Source organism: Anomalospiza imberbis, chromosome 1, assembly GCF_031753505.1.
Source record: "Anomalospiza imberbis isolate Cuckoo-Finch-1a 21T00152 chromosome 1, ASM3175350v1, whole genome shotgun sequence".
Classification (NCBI taxonomy): Eukaryota; Metazoa; Chordata; class Aves; order Passeriformes; family Viduidae; genus Anomalospiza; species Anomalospiza imberbis.
Genome location: NC_089681.1, coordinates 74179047 through 74194047, shown reverse-complemented (window position 1 = coordinate 74194047; position 15001 = coordinate 74179047). Strand labels below are relative to the sequence as shown.

Sequence of the window (15001 nt, the reverse complement as noted above, 5' to 3'; positions counted from 1 at the left end):
ATCTGTGAGGCTCAGCTGGAGTTTATTACCTCACCTGAGTACGTCTGCTCACTTATGGGGTGGATGGTATATGTTTGCCCATCCTTCTGTCACTGATTCCCAGGGGTACATATTTCTTGGGAGTAAGATGGTAAGTTTGTTACTTTTCTCCTTGCCCAACTGCATGCAGTGAGACAGCTGAACACCTTTCTATCTAACAATTCCACCAATCAAACTTGATTTCTTCAGCTTTCATAATTAGACTCCTAATTTCCTCCTCATGTTATTTTTTTTAAGATTAATTTTTGAAAATATTTTAGACTTAGATGAGAATATTAATCAATTCATTGGTGATGTATAGGACAAAAGTTTGTATAATGGTAAATAAGCAAGATGACAAGTATGGAGACCAGCTTCATCTTTCCAGTAGGTACATCCTAAAAAAATCTATGATATCTAATATCTATTAATTGTTCAATGTTTTTAGATAATCTTTCCAGTAGAAAAGATAATAAATTCTGAGAAGAATAGGAGGAAAGCAATTGTGAATTGCAAGCAATTTTATAAATCACTTCAAGCTGTCCATGTGATTTTATCATCTCTGTATGTGAAGGGTTAGATCGAAAAACCAGAACTGGCACTGAAGAGAACAAATGTAATTAAAAAGATTGAAAGTGCATCTTGACAAATATCTACAATATCTAATCTCTATTAATTTTTCAATATTTTTAGCTGATCTGAAGCTAGCACTGAGATCAGAAACCAAAGCCTGGATGACTTTGCTGGGGTGTCATTGCAATAAGAAGTACAGAACACAGATGGAAGCAATTTTGACTTTTATTGAGGAAACTGGCAAGAAGTTAAATCGCAGCATCATGGACCTGGATGATATCAGAATAGCCATGTCAGCTTTAAAAGAGATCAAAGAACTACAGATCTCGATTGATGCCCAAATTGGCCCCATTGAGGTAGCTAGTGGGAATGTTGCATGTATGGGTACTGTTTCAAGAGAGCAGTTATTTTCTAGGTTAAAGGTTAACAGTGAACTTTGAAAATTTATGATTTAATATGTTTTGAATGTTGAGTGACAGGCCTGTTGTGGTCCTGTAAACCTTTTTGTGTGAAATTCTGATTTAGGCAAATGTAAACTTGCTGAGGTGAAATGTGGATATTTAGTGAACAGTGTAGAAATGGAGTGATGTAGGTAAGAGGAAGATGAGAATACAGGTATTTAATGCAAGAAATCTTTTCATCTTTGTGGAAGAAGTCTGTGTGTGAAAAGGAATGAGATTCCTAATTTCTTTTTCTTTAGCTAAGCCTTAAGAGGAGTAAAAAGCTAATATTAAGCAGATTGATTACTTTTTCAAGTTTGAGATTGATTGCTTTTATCAGCTGTATAAGTTAAAATAAACAAAAGCAGCTGAATTCCTAAAAACAAAGTTAATGTGATAGAATGCATTTACTGAACATCTGACAAATGGCTGGCTTAAAAACAGATGGTAACTGTTTCTCTGCATTCCTGACCAGAGTATTTATTGAAGGATGCTATAATATGGCAAAATGCACATTTGTTTTTTCAGTAGAATTCTTTTTCCTAAGACATGTTCATGATTCCTGATTGCCCATAATTTTATTATAAGCTTCCAATTCTGCAAGCAGGAGCCTCGAGTCCCGAGGCACAAGAAGTGATGCTTCAGTTTTGAAAGGGAGATTGGCATATTTTCCACATAGTGTTGCAGTAGACAGTTATGTTTCTAGTTTTGCAATTTGGCTACAATTTGATCAAACTGGAAAGTATGAATGGAAATAATTCCACTTCATACAAAAGTTTTCAAATGAAACTGCCACAGGTTTATTGCTACCCTACTTTATAGAAAGTGAATGTCAGTTGTGTTTTAGTGAAAATTCACTAAGGGTTTTCAGTATGTATACTGTTCATATATTGGTGATGCAAGCTGAAATCAATGCTCTGAGAAAAAAAAATGCAGATGTTTCTTCCAGTTTGGTATTGGTTTGCCCAATTTTGATAACGGCTATGCAAGAAGAACAGAATTTCTTTTTCTAACAAATCATCTTCCATTCTAAAAAATTTTAAATGTTAGCATTTTAAATATGTTTTCCATATATGTTTATAAAGTTAACTGAAGTTACCATTTTATGTATCTTGATCCAAATTTCTGGCAGGAATCCTATGCTATGCTGAGCAAATATGATCTACTTGTTGCCAAGGAAGAGACAGAGAAGGTGGACACATTGCACTACACTTGGGAAAAACTGCTAATCCGTGCAAATGAAGTGCAGGATGAGCTTGTTGCTTTGCAGCCAAACTTCAGGGGAGAGCTTATTAGTGCTGTGAAGACTTTTACTGAAGACTGTGCACAGTTTTACTCAGATTATGATCAGGCAAGTGTTTCTATTTTATTGTATTAGAGAAATTCTTAAGAAGAGACGGGAACATGGAAAGTTTTTTGGATTTGACTAATTAATTGGATCAGCCTCGACTGTTGAATAGGTTTATTCTTGTTAAGATGGTGTTTGAGTTTCAGTTCAGGGCAAGTTTGTTTAATATTTTGTATATGACTGATGTAAGTAATGCTGGTAATCAGCTCCTAAAAATTAAGAATTGAGATATTTAAGGGTTTTGAAAAGCATCTCGTTATCAGGAACAAATGTGAAGACTAGGATTTAATGATAAATTATGTTAGCATCAGAAAACTCTTCTTTCTTTCTGATATATGTACAAGTGACTTAAGCTCTCACATTCTTTTTCATTAGAATGAATGAAGGTGAGCTAATCTTGTATCATCTTTTAAGTAATGCTGACTTTTACTCAAAAAATGAGCTATAACTTCCTAGCTTTTGCATTGTAATGAAAAGTTTCTGCATTAAAAATACAATTAGTTGCCTTATTTGAATTTTTGAAATCCATTTTAAAAAAGAGTTTGTTCTAGTAGATTAACTGTCATCCGTTGGTTCAGTTGATATCTGATCTGGGGAGGGGATCTGGAGGCTGCAAAAGTGTTTGAGGTTAGCATTTAGAAAATGCTGATTAGAAATAAGTTGTGGTTATTCTCACCCTCTAAATTGATGTTTTTTTTTTTTCCTTTTAGAATGGGCCAATGGTGGTTGGTTTAACACCTCAGGAAGCCAATGACAGGCTTACTATATTCCAGGTGCTGTTAATTCTAAGGCATAACTTAATACTTACTACAAGTGAGCTAGCACATAAAGGCTCTGAGAAGGAATCTCAGTAGTTGAATGATCTTTCATGATAAATAGGTTTACTGATTTGGCAAAGCCTGTTTCGTCTTAGTGAAAGCTATGTTGGAATTTTTCTATGCATTTGCAAGGAATACTGTTAAAATCCAAATTTTTTAGGAGTTAACAGAAAGGCTGCATAGATAATGAGTAATTATTGCTAGATAAAATATTCTGATGAGAGCCTTCCCACAAGTTAAGTGTATTTGGCTATAGACTATTCTTGTGTTCATTACTGTGTTAATTTTTTTTGTTGAAGTCTGTCTTTCTATCATTATTAATATCTATTCCTGCAATAACAACTTTTAATGCTTTTCTCATACTGCTTTTCCCATACTGCTATTCATTTGACTTCCTACTATGTTCCCTGAGTTATATTGCAATTGACAAATAAATTGTTTTTCTTTGCTGCTTTAATGGTAGTAATTCTTCCTTCAACAGTCAATAAGATTTGCACAGCGTACTTGGAGAGGTAGAATTTGCTGTATCCACCTTTTTATTTCTTTGTGTGTCATGCATCACCTCTTTCAAGTGCAGTCTTAGCATTTATTGTTCTGTCACTGTGCCACATGAAGTAAATGGTTTTCCTGTCAGCTTCTAAAGATGTGCCTCCAAGCTAGCTAAAAGTTACTTTTCTCAAGAAAATTGTTGACAAAACTGTTGACAGTGTAAGCTGTTACTATCCCTCTATATCTTTCTATTATTTCCTAGATTTTAGTCTAATTCAGCTCTAATGATCATTTTGAATCTTGAATATTTAGTAATTTTTATTAACTTTTAATTTATTTAGTATTATTTAGCTATTTTGTTTAATGTTTTTCTTTTTCTTTCTTAGAATCGATGTGATAATCTCTTTCGGAAATGTATTACTTGTACAGGTGGAGAAGATCTTTTTGGTTTGCCGGTTACTCGATGTCCTCACCTGCTTGAAATAAAGAAGCAGCTGAATCTGTTGCAGAAACTCTATAATGTATATAACAGTGTCATTGACACAATCAGTGGCTACTATGATATTCTTTGGTCAGAATTAGACATTGAAAAAATTAACAGTGAACTTATGGAATTTCAGAACAGGTGAGAAACTGCTGCTGTGTTAAAGTTGCCTAAAGTACTTCTTCTTTATGATTATAATTGGTAAGCACCAATAATCATGTATGAGCATGTATTTATTTAGTGAGGCATGAAAAATATGAATTTAAATTGAAAAGTATATCCATTATCAATGTCATAAAATCAAGAAAAAATTAGATTCTAAATGCTGAGCATTATTATTCCTTAGGCAGATTCTTGGCTACCTTTTTAATTCCTTTGGAATATATGTTAAAATTGTTATTTATTTTGTCCATGAAGGAAAGTTTCACCTTTTTATTGCAGTATTTTTGTTCATGAGAGACAGATTTTTTTTTTTGCTAGATGTCAAAGGCAAATTAGTGAATTGCTGAATAGTTTTTCTACAAAATGGGTTATATTGTATACATAGAAGCTGAACTTTTCATCAAACCAGGAATCAAAAAAACTAAAGAATTAAACCCTGGGGAACAGGATTTTTCTAGAGCTCAGAGCAGTGCATATCATCAGTCTCACTAAAAGATGAAATCAAGATGCAGAACATTTCAACTGATTTTGAAGATTGCTTGAATTATTAAAATTATATAGCTACACTCCTTAAGGGGAGGCTGTGGGTGCCTACTAGCTATCAGTTATTGAAATAGACTGGAAACAGATTTTCTCACATGGAGAAGCACATAGAGAAACTCCAAATTGAAGGTAGCCTGAATTTGGAAGGTATGTGTTCTGCTGTTAAAACCATATAATGTGGCTTTAAAGAAAGAATATTTGAAACTCTTTGAAAAAGCTTGCTTTATCTCCATGTAGGTGTCGTAAACTTCCTCGTGCTGTAAAGGAATGGCAGCCTTTTCTTGACCTACAGAAGACCATAGAGGACTTCAGTGAATGTTGCCCATTGCTTGAGCACATGTCAAGTAAAGCAATGATGCCTCGGCACTGGAAGCAGATTATGGATCTCACAGAACACAGATTCGATGTGGAGAGTGAAACATTCAAACTGAGGAATATAATGGAAGCTCCATTACTAAGATATAAGGAGGAAATAGAGGTACTATGAAGGAAGAAATATGGAAACATGAAACCAACAATCTGCTTGTATAGTATAGGAGTATCAGTAGCAAGAAGGAATCAGAACATTTCTGTAAAAAGAACAGAGAAATGGACTATCACTTCAGGTTTTTGTAAAATTATGACACAAATATATTGTGGTGTCAACTTCTTTTTTTTTTTTTTAATTCATGCCATTTGTGAGGGTACCTTGCTTTGTGACATTAAACTTATAAAAAGTATTCACTATGTCATTATTTTATTCCCCCCAGAGTTGATTAAATTGTGATATGGTATACAGATTATTAGGTATGGTGTTTGTATATCTGTAGACCTTTCCACTAAATACTTGCTTATGAGCCTGATGTTACCTAGTGTTAAACGAAATAAGAGCTAGGTTCATATACCAGGGACTTGAAGGATTAATGTCTTGTTTTGACATCCTGTTTATTTAAAAGGCTATCTGCATAAGTGCTGTGAAGGAGAGAGACATTGAGCAGAAGTTAAAACAAGTGATAGCTGAATGGGATAACAAGATCTTTATCTTTGCAAACTTTAAAACTCGTGGGGAGCTTCTTTTAAGAGGTGACAGCACATCAGAAACGATTGCTACGCTGGAGGACAGCTTGATGATTCTTGGTTCTCTCATGAGTAACAGGTAAGAGAGAGAGGGAATGGGGAGAGAGATAAAAATATTAGCAAAAAGCTTTGTTTTAGTGAACAAATCTATCACAGATAAGAAGGTAAAGAAACATCTAGATAAAACCTAAGAGCTTGCTTGTCCTTGAACTGTTCATGGGGCTAGTTCTTGTATCTTGTTTACCCCCTTAATAAGTTATTTTGAAAACATGTAGCTGCAGCTTGGATTTTTTGAATAAACAGCTGAAAAGTTTTCATTGATGCAAGAAAGTGGGGACACTGCTTGACTATGGCAGGCATACTATGGGCATGACAGGCACTGCTACTCTGCCCCTGCGATAGGTCATTGCCTCATGGCAAAGGCGATGAAAATCCCATTTAAAGTGAGCTTCAGTTTATCTGGTTTTACATCCAAAAGACACAGATAAATAAGTAAGACAGAACTTGATCATCAGGCAGATGCTCAAAAGCAGGAGTTTAGGAGAGTTTGGGAACTCTGTGAGTTTACAGCTTTCAAGATGTTGAGTAGTCCCTTTACTTTAGAGTGAAATTGAAGTCTTGCTCCCATTCCACTTCTGTTGGATCAGAGCTGTGCTATGCACCTTGTGTAAGCAGCAGCAAGTTGGAACTGATTTGATTTAGAGCTGCCAGCAAGCTGAATTAAGTTTTTATACTTTCACTTGAAAAATTTTAAGCATAAAAACTAGTCCTCATCCTGTGATTTATATGCTGCTTTTCAAGATTCTTGTTTTCTTCTTGAAATAAAGAAATGCCTCTTTTTTTTTTTTTTTTCATTGTAGATACAATACACCATTCAAGACACAGATTCAGAAATGGGTGCACTATCTTTCCAACACAACAGATATAATTGAGAACTGGCTGACTGTGCAGAACTTGTGGATTTATTTAGAAGCTGTTTTTATTGGTGGTGATATAGCAAGACAGCTTCCAAAGGTTTCTAGACATGCCTTTTTTCAGTCTGCTTATCAACATTTTAAGAATAAAACTTAACTGTGATGTCATAATTGATGCAGGAACATAAATTTAATTTCTTTAATATTTAACAAAACTAGTCTTGCTAGGAAATTAGGTAAGCAGTGCCAATGGAAAACATAGTGTGAGAAAGAATAATAGCATCATGTGATCTGTTTGATCTTCTGATTTCTAGATTGTAAAGCTGTTAGCTAAAATGTATTTAAAAATTGTGCCTAGTAGTAGCCCTGTGTAGTAGTACTTACTACTAGCATAGTAGTATCTCGGAATCCTTATCTTAAACTTTCTGCATGGGTTTTCAAATTAAAAATGAACTTTATTCTTAGAAAAAAAAATTCTTCAGATTTGAAGCTTCAATTAAAATATAATGAGTTTTCTGTCTTTTTCTCTAGAAATGTAAGAGAAAGTACACAGCAGGCTTGACAGCCAAGTATAAAATAAGCTCTATTGTGTAAGCAGAAAGAATTGTGTATTAGCTGAATTATTTCTAGAAGACATGATTACTAGTGAGAAGATTACTGTTGAGATTGCTGGGTTCTGGTTCTGCAAGCAGGTGCCTTTTCCCTCTTCTCTTTTCCTTCCTCCATTTCTTTCATTCTACATTCACTGTCATGTTTCAACAGGAAGCAAAGCGTTTCTCTAACATTGATAAATCCTGGGTGAGGATCATGACTCGAGCTCATGAAACACCCAATGTTGTTCAGTGCTGTGTTGGAGATGAAATAATGGGACAGTTATTGCCACATTTACTGGAACAGCTTGAAATCTGTCAGAAATCGCTCACAGGGTAAGATTGCTACAAGACCACGTTCTTGGCCAGATGGTTGTGCATTGTGTACCTGGGGGAAAAAGCAATTGCTCAAATACTGTCCCATGAACTTTGAAAAGCTCATGTTCTTATTCTACTATGAATGCAGTTGAACTGAGCAAACAAGTTAGCAGGTTAATACACCATCTCCAAAGAGACCAACTCATGGATAAGTATTTGATTTGTGACTAACGTGTCATTCACTGTCTGTCTTTGTTGAAACCAAAGCTGGTTTCAGTCTAGTTTCAATCCAGAAGGCCATCTAGATTTGTGTACCCCATTCACACCTTTCACAGATCTGGGAGACATTCAGCTTGAGAGATGTAAATGCAAGTAAAAGAGTTAATGTAAAAATATTTTATTTCAGTTTAGCTTATTTTCTTTTTGCTGGTGTTTAGATTATAGCAAATAATAAAAGTTTTCCATGAAATTATTTCTGATACTAAGAGAGTAGCTTTAAAGCAGATGCTTAATATGACTGTATTATGGATATATGGCTATATGGATATATTATTAACATGACTGTATTATGGATAAAAATTGTCATTGCTACAGTTAAAAATTGTATAATTAATTGTGAGAAATACCACTTTTAAAGAGGAGAGGATGTATAAATTAACCCATATCACTTACCATCTACTCCCTCCTGGCTTCTCTACCAATTTTTTAAAAATACAGGTACCTGGAGAAAAAGCGCTTGCTATTTCCACGATTCTTCTTCGTGTCAGATCCTGCTCTCTTAGAAATTCTTGGCCAGGCATCCAACTCTCACAATATACAGGCACATCTGCTGAATGTGTTTGACAACATTAAAACCGTCAGGTTTCATGAAAGGGTATGTACTGCCCACACCTCAATGTTACATTCCTTCACATTAACAATGTCTGATACTTGCTAAATTAGAGAGTTACTTGGTTGCATAAGGCATTCAGCTGTTTTACTTTATTCAGTTACTATTTGATGCCGAGTAGGCTTTCTTCCTTTAAGATTTGTTTCATATCCTCATTTATGATGTAGTAAAACTTCACGTAGAATAGCAAAACAAAAATTTACACCAGTGCTTAAATTTCAGAAAAATCCACCCATGTACTGAACTTTTTTCTGTGGCTTCTTCTCAAATAAGCTTTTTAGTCTTTATGAGCTTATTTGTGTCTTTACATTGCCTGTGTTTGTATTTTTCCAATCATGCTTTGATTGTAAGAAAAAGCGTATATACTGTCTCTCCTGTTTCTGACATGCCCTTACTATACCTTCACACACAGTGTTTGAAGAACACTTTTCTTGTACCTTTTAAAAGAAAAGATAGCAACATTTTCTCCTTATGTATGCATTTTCTTAGAAACTAATTACCTCCCCATGCTTTTGAAATTCCTTTGATTGTCCATGTTTCTTAAGTTTTCTGTTTTCATTATTTTTGATTCTAAGGCTGTAAATTTTATTAGGCTGTTAACCCACTGTCATGGTTTGACACTGGTGCAATGCCAGCGCCCCATGAAAATACACCTTCCTAAATAATTGCTGTGAGATGTGATCAGGAACAGAGCAGAGCAGGCCCAAGCTTGATAACAAAGGGAAAAAAAAACTTTATTAAACTACTACTACTATAAAGAACACAGACACTAAATCCTGGATGAAGACACTAAATCCAGGATGAAGACCCTCCAAAACACTCCTCCTCCTCCCACCCAATTTCCAAACCAACCCAAAGTGAGACACCACCCAGGATTCCTGATCAAGTTGCCACCCTTCAGATAATCAATAATCAGTCCCTCAAAGGAGAGAGTAGTCTCTCTTGTACCACAGACTCCCCCAGGAAACACAACTGCCAGCCTTGTGTTTCCATGTCACACATGGCAACTGCCCAGAGAAAATCTGCCAGTGTGACACTCTCCATGTCACAGTGGTCTCACCACTGTGCATGGACAGACTGCCCATAGGGCTCCTTTAAGGATGCTTTGCCAAGGACCAAAAGAGACAACAGTTCAGCATCTCATCTTGGGACAACAGTCCCCTCCCATTTCCCCCTGGGGCCGAGGGTCCAAGAACAGAGATCTTCTTCTTCTCTTCTTCTTCTTCTCTTCTTCTTCTCTGAAGACAGAGGGCCTCTCCACACCCTCTCCAGCTTTCCTCTGTTCTCTCCATTCCTCTGTTGGTAGTCACTGAAACAGGTCTCTTGGCCCAACACCGCATCCCCCTAAATGCAGTCTCTGTTGCAGGAGAATTTGGTTCAGTCTATGGCTAACAAGAAAAGTCCAGCCACAAGCCACTCCATCATCTCCTCCCACTCAAAAATTTCCTCTTCCAACATCTCAGATCCCAGACTGTCTCTCTTCTACTTCAAATCAAGACGGAGTAATATTTTACAAAGCCTTCATTTCCCAGGAAAGGGTTAAAAGTTCAGACTCCCCAGATGGCTGAAATCTCTGCTCAGAAGCCAATTCCCAAGGCCAAGACTGGGCACCTCTCCCCCACTTTTCCTTCTCTGGCAAAGTTACAGGTGCCCTCCGGACTCTCTGTTTCTTCCCTCTGTGGGGGGCAACAAAGGCATCTCTGTTTCTCTCCACCCTTCCGTCCAGAGGAGCTGGCTTGGTTCCAGTCCTTCAACCCCCTCTGCTCACCTCGACCAGGCCACATGGCTTCCCCTCCCCCACCCAGCCCGTGGCTGGGCAGGGGAGATCTGCACAGCACCCTGACCAGAACCAAAGAGAGAGCTTCCCTGGGAGTTCTTGCCTTTAACTCCCTGTGTTCTCAGGGGCGTATCCATACCTTCAGTGGTCACTCCAGGTGCCAATATCCAAACCTGACCACTGATTGGTTTGACCCACCTTCCTGAAAAAAATTCACTTCCATGTCAAACCATGACACCCACCAATAATGGGGGAAGGCTTCCTTTATTGTGACTGGAAAGTGGATGTTACAGAATCACAAAATGGGCCAGGTTTGAAGGGACCACAGTGGGTAGTCTGGTCCAGCCTCCCTGCTCAAGCAGAGTGATTCTAGAGCACATGGGACAGGATTGCCATAGAAACTTTGGTGAGATTCAGGAATTGTCAGTATATTAGGTTTTGTGTCCTTGTTCATGGCAGTGTTTTGTTTAAAGCCTTTCTGCATAGCAAAATAATGATTTAATAGTCTTTACATTTCATGGAACAAGTTGATATGAGTTATTAGTTACTTAAATCAATGTAATGGAGTGATTGCAGGAAAATACGAGTTATTGTAAAGATAAACAATGTATCTATAAACACAAGACCTTTTTTTTTTCTTTTATTAGATATATGATCGTATATTGTCAATCAGTTCACGAGAGGGTGAGACTGTAGAGCTGACTAGACCTGTAATGGCTGAAGGTAATGTGGAAGTTTGGCTCAGCTCTCTGTTGAAGGAATCCCAGCTATCACTGCATCAAGTTATTCGCCAAGCAGCTATGGACATCCAGGAAACAAGTTTCGAGATTACTGAATTTCTTTCTACTTATCCAGCCCAGGTAATATCATTGTTAAATGAATGAAGAATTATTCCCAGATATGTATCAGCTTTTTTTCTTGTCTTTGCATTCAAAGTTGTAGCCAGTGTTAAATACAGAACTAGCATCTAATTTTATTTGAACCATCTCAGTCTTTTAAGTTTCAGTTTCACATAGCTGAAGCCAAAGGAAGATAACTTACCTTAAAGTTCCTGTTTAAAAAGCATGCTGAATGCAATAAATTAACGTAATGAAATTAACACTATTTCTTTATAAGCTTAATACTTGACTGCTGGAGGAAAAGTAGTAAAATTGTATGTTTGTTCATATATTCAGGTTGCTATGTATTGAGAAAGATTTGAAACTGACGGTAGTGTTGAACGAAAAATAGTTTTTAGTAGAAGCTTCACTTGTGATCAGGAATGTTGTTGGAGATGGAATAAAGGCTTTCTGAATGACTATAAAAATATTTCAAAATGAAGCACTAATTATTCACTGGCTAGTTATTAATTGTATGAAGTACCTTTGTTGCATATAGTATTTTTATATATACTGTAAATTATATTGAGCAGTTGTATAAGTTATATATACTGTAGGCAGTATCTACGAGACTGAAGTACAGGCTTAACTATGCGTTTATGAATGCAGTTGGGATGCACAAAATGTGACCTCTGTATGAATACATAGAAAGTAATTTTATACATATAGTAGGAGAAAAATTTCTTTAGTTTTTCTGTGTCTGTGAATGTACATTTAGGTGAAAGAGAAAAGATTATGAAGCATATACTTTTGTGCTTCCTAAGGTCGGGTTATTGGGGATCCAAATGATTTGGACAAGAGACTCAGAAGAAGCTTTGACTCTTGCCAAGCAGGATAAAAAAGTTATGCGTAAGACAAACCAGTTTTTCCTGGATCTTCTGAATATGTTGATAGATATGACAACAAAAGACCTTAGTCCATTTGAGCGAGTTAAATACGAGACATTAATCACTATTCATGTGCATCAGAGGGACATTTTTGATGGTCTTGTAAGTATTAAAAAATTAACAATGAATTATGAGGGGTTTTCCACATAATACAATGTGAAACGATAAGAAAATATTATGATACCTATGAACTCCTGCCTCATAAGATAAACATTTAATTTAATTACTATAGTGATTATGTGTCCTGGAATAAAAATGCTGATGCTGCTTCAACCAAGTCTTAATTTCCTTTTAAGTAATTCAGTGGCTTTTCCTCTCCCCAAGCAGTAGCAGAATTTTGTCATGTTTCATGTTGGTCCAATAAAGTTAATAGTGCCTCTGTAGCATGATCAGTTTGGGACTTTTTTCCTTATACATTTTGTTGCAAGTAATTTTCCTTTTTCTGGACTGCATAATGGATTTCTACAAGTAAATAAAATGAATATAGAGTTATAGTACAGGAAAAAGGTTGAAGCTGGTATTCTCCATGCTCTACTTTAAATAGCATACCTAATTATTACTTAGGGATTTCTTTATTCGCTTTACACCTTCTCATACTGACACAGAATGCTAAAATAAGAAAAATGAAAGCATTTAGCTTGATCAAACTTAAAGCTAGCATACCCTTTTACCTATAGGAAGTCCTGGACCTGATTGTGAAATTAAGCTGTCCAAGTAAAGAATTATTGAGTTTTGGCCCATTATTAATAGGCAGGCATTTATCTTTTAATTGTGGAATCATTTGTTTCTAGTATAATAATTTTATATGAAATGTAATTTTTAAATACAAACAAGTTTTTTTTCAAATCCTGTTTTAATATTCAATAGAGCAACTGTGACTTACTCTCAGTTCTGTTGAATTCCTTAGATAGTATCAGCACCATGACACTGCCAGGAAATATCTTTTTTCCCAATATGCATGAGGTTTCATACAATTCTCATAGCAGTTTATAAAATCAAATATTACATTATGTACTTCTGACCCATGCAAAAGTAAAGTAGTAGAGAGGACTAAAAGGAATGGCAGTTTTAAGGTTAAACTGAAATGACTCTTGTTTGAGGCTTATGAACTGTAAATTTGTATTTAGAATTTTGACACAGTCGTCTAAAGCCTGAAGCTCCTCTGCCTAAATATGCAATTGAACAATAATACATTAGCAATTTTTGTGGTAAAAATCCAGAAAGATTCTCCATTATCCACTATATTTTGCTGTGTTTGCAGTGCTACCTTTGAATCTGCTACTTAGATGGCATAATATAAATGTGAAAGTAAATGTTAACCATGAATGCCACAGCCTTGTCTTCCCTCTCTTCTTAGTGCTGCATGCATATCAAGAGCCCTACGGACTTTGAGTGGCTGAAACAATGTAGATTTTATTTTAATGAAGACTCTGATAAAATGGTGATTAAGATCACTGATGTGAGCTTCACGTACCAGAATGAATTCTTGGGCTGCACTGACAGGCTTGTCATAACACCTCTTACAGACAGGTGAAAAAGACTAATTTTATTCCTTTATTTTTTGCTGCCAAACCTTGGCTTTTACAAGAGCAATTTTGTCATTCTTATTGGATGCAACATTGATCTCTACAGAGTTTATCCTTCACAGTCTTGTCAAAGTCAGTACTTTCATGTGGAATGCTTCAATATTTTTGTTTCTGTGCCCTATAATGTGAATCTTTTTCTCCCACATACTTGCACTGGTCCCTACATTCATGATGTAAGTGACCTGCATTCTTATGTACATGAAGCCAACATACCTGAGGATCTGATATATCCAAGAGATAAAACATGTAGAGATACAGGAAAAAAGTAGGTGTTTACAGACAAGCTAATGAAAAGAGCTAAGAAAAAACAGACAGGAAAAGTAAAAGAAAGAACAAACAGGAAAATCAATTTGTATTCAGCTGTAGTAGTTTGGAGATCATTGATCTAAAAGGATGTTGAAATAATTGCAATCCTACTAACAGAGAGAGTTACCTGTCTAACTCAAATAGCACAAAGAATGCTTTATAACCTGTCATTGGCAAAATAAAGGCATTGTTTGGTTGATTGTATTTTTTTTTTTTTTTACTTCTTCATACAAAAAATTCTAGAGCTAGTCTTGATATATAATTATTAGCTGGTGTTTTCCTGCATAATGCATAGATGTTTCATTTATGAAAATGGGATGCATTGTGTGATCAAATTTCAAAGATGGACAAGAAAGGAAAGTTTAGATGTCTTTCATTATTGTACTCCACAGAATAATGTGTTTCAAAGCTACTCCAGATAAAATAACTCAGTATCCAAGCTATTAAAACTTAGGCAGCATCTCTGTATCTGCTTTCTTCCCTTCTTGTGATCTTTCAGATTGCTGATAATTGAGGATTACCTGTTCTCTCACTTTATATATGATGAAATGAATCTTAATATTCCCTGCATCAGAGACTGAGTGAAGGGGTTTTGTCCTTACTGATCTAAATTGTAATTAGTGGAATATAATTTCAGCACTTCCTTTTTCTCCTTAAATCAGACCTTGTGTAAGTTCCTCTAGCACTATACAGAAATCTGTCTGCTGCAGCCTGATTGATTGCTGCCTTTTAGATGTTACATCACTTTGGCTCAAGCTTTGGGCATGAACATGGGTGGAGCACCTGTGGGACCTGCAGGAACCGGAAAAACTGAAACCGTGAAAGATATGGGACGGTGCCTTGGAAAATACGTAGTGGTCTTCAACTGTTCAGACCAGATGGATTTCCGAGGACTTGGAAGGATCTTCAAAGGTAAGATGTGGAC

General features: G+C 36.0%; 1 protein-coding gene across 10 annotated transcripts in view; it reads left to right on the top strand.

Annotated features, from left to right (window-relative positions):
- DNAH5 (dynein axonemal heavy chain 5) overlaps nt 1-15001 on the top strand; it is a 137699-nt gene that overhangs the window by 57700 nt on the left and 64998 nt on the right. For all 10 annotated transcript variants that reach the window (XM_068196837.1, XM_068196830.1, XM_068196833.1 and 7 more), the window contains 13 exons: nt 712-947; nt 2164-2382; nt 3090-3152; nt 4073-4311; nt 5113-5353; nt 5811-6010; nt 6792-6945; nt 7608-7771; nt 8471-8627; nt 11067-11279; nt 12062-12286; nt 13542-13714; nt 14810-14988. In XM_068196837.1, the coding sequence (XP_068052938.1) occupies nt 712-947; nt 2164-2382; nt 3090-3152; nt 4073-4311; nt 5113-5353; nt 5811-6010; nt 6792-6945; nt 7608-7771; nt 8471-8627; nt 11067-11279; nt 12062-12286; nt 13542-13714; nt 14810-14988 (2463 nt within the window). The remainder of the gene's footprint in view (nt 1-711; nt 948-2163; nt 2383-3089; nt 3153-4072; nt 4312-5112; nt 5354-5810; nt 6011-6791; nt 6946-7607; nt 7772-8470; nt 8628-11066; nt 11280-12061; nt 12287-13541; nt 13715-14809; nt 14989-15001) is intronic.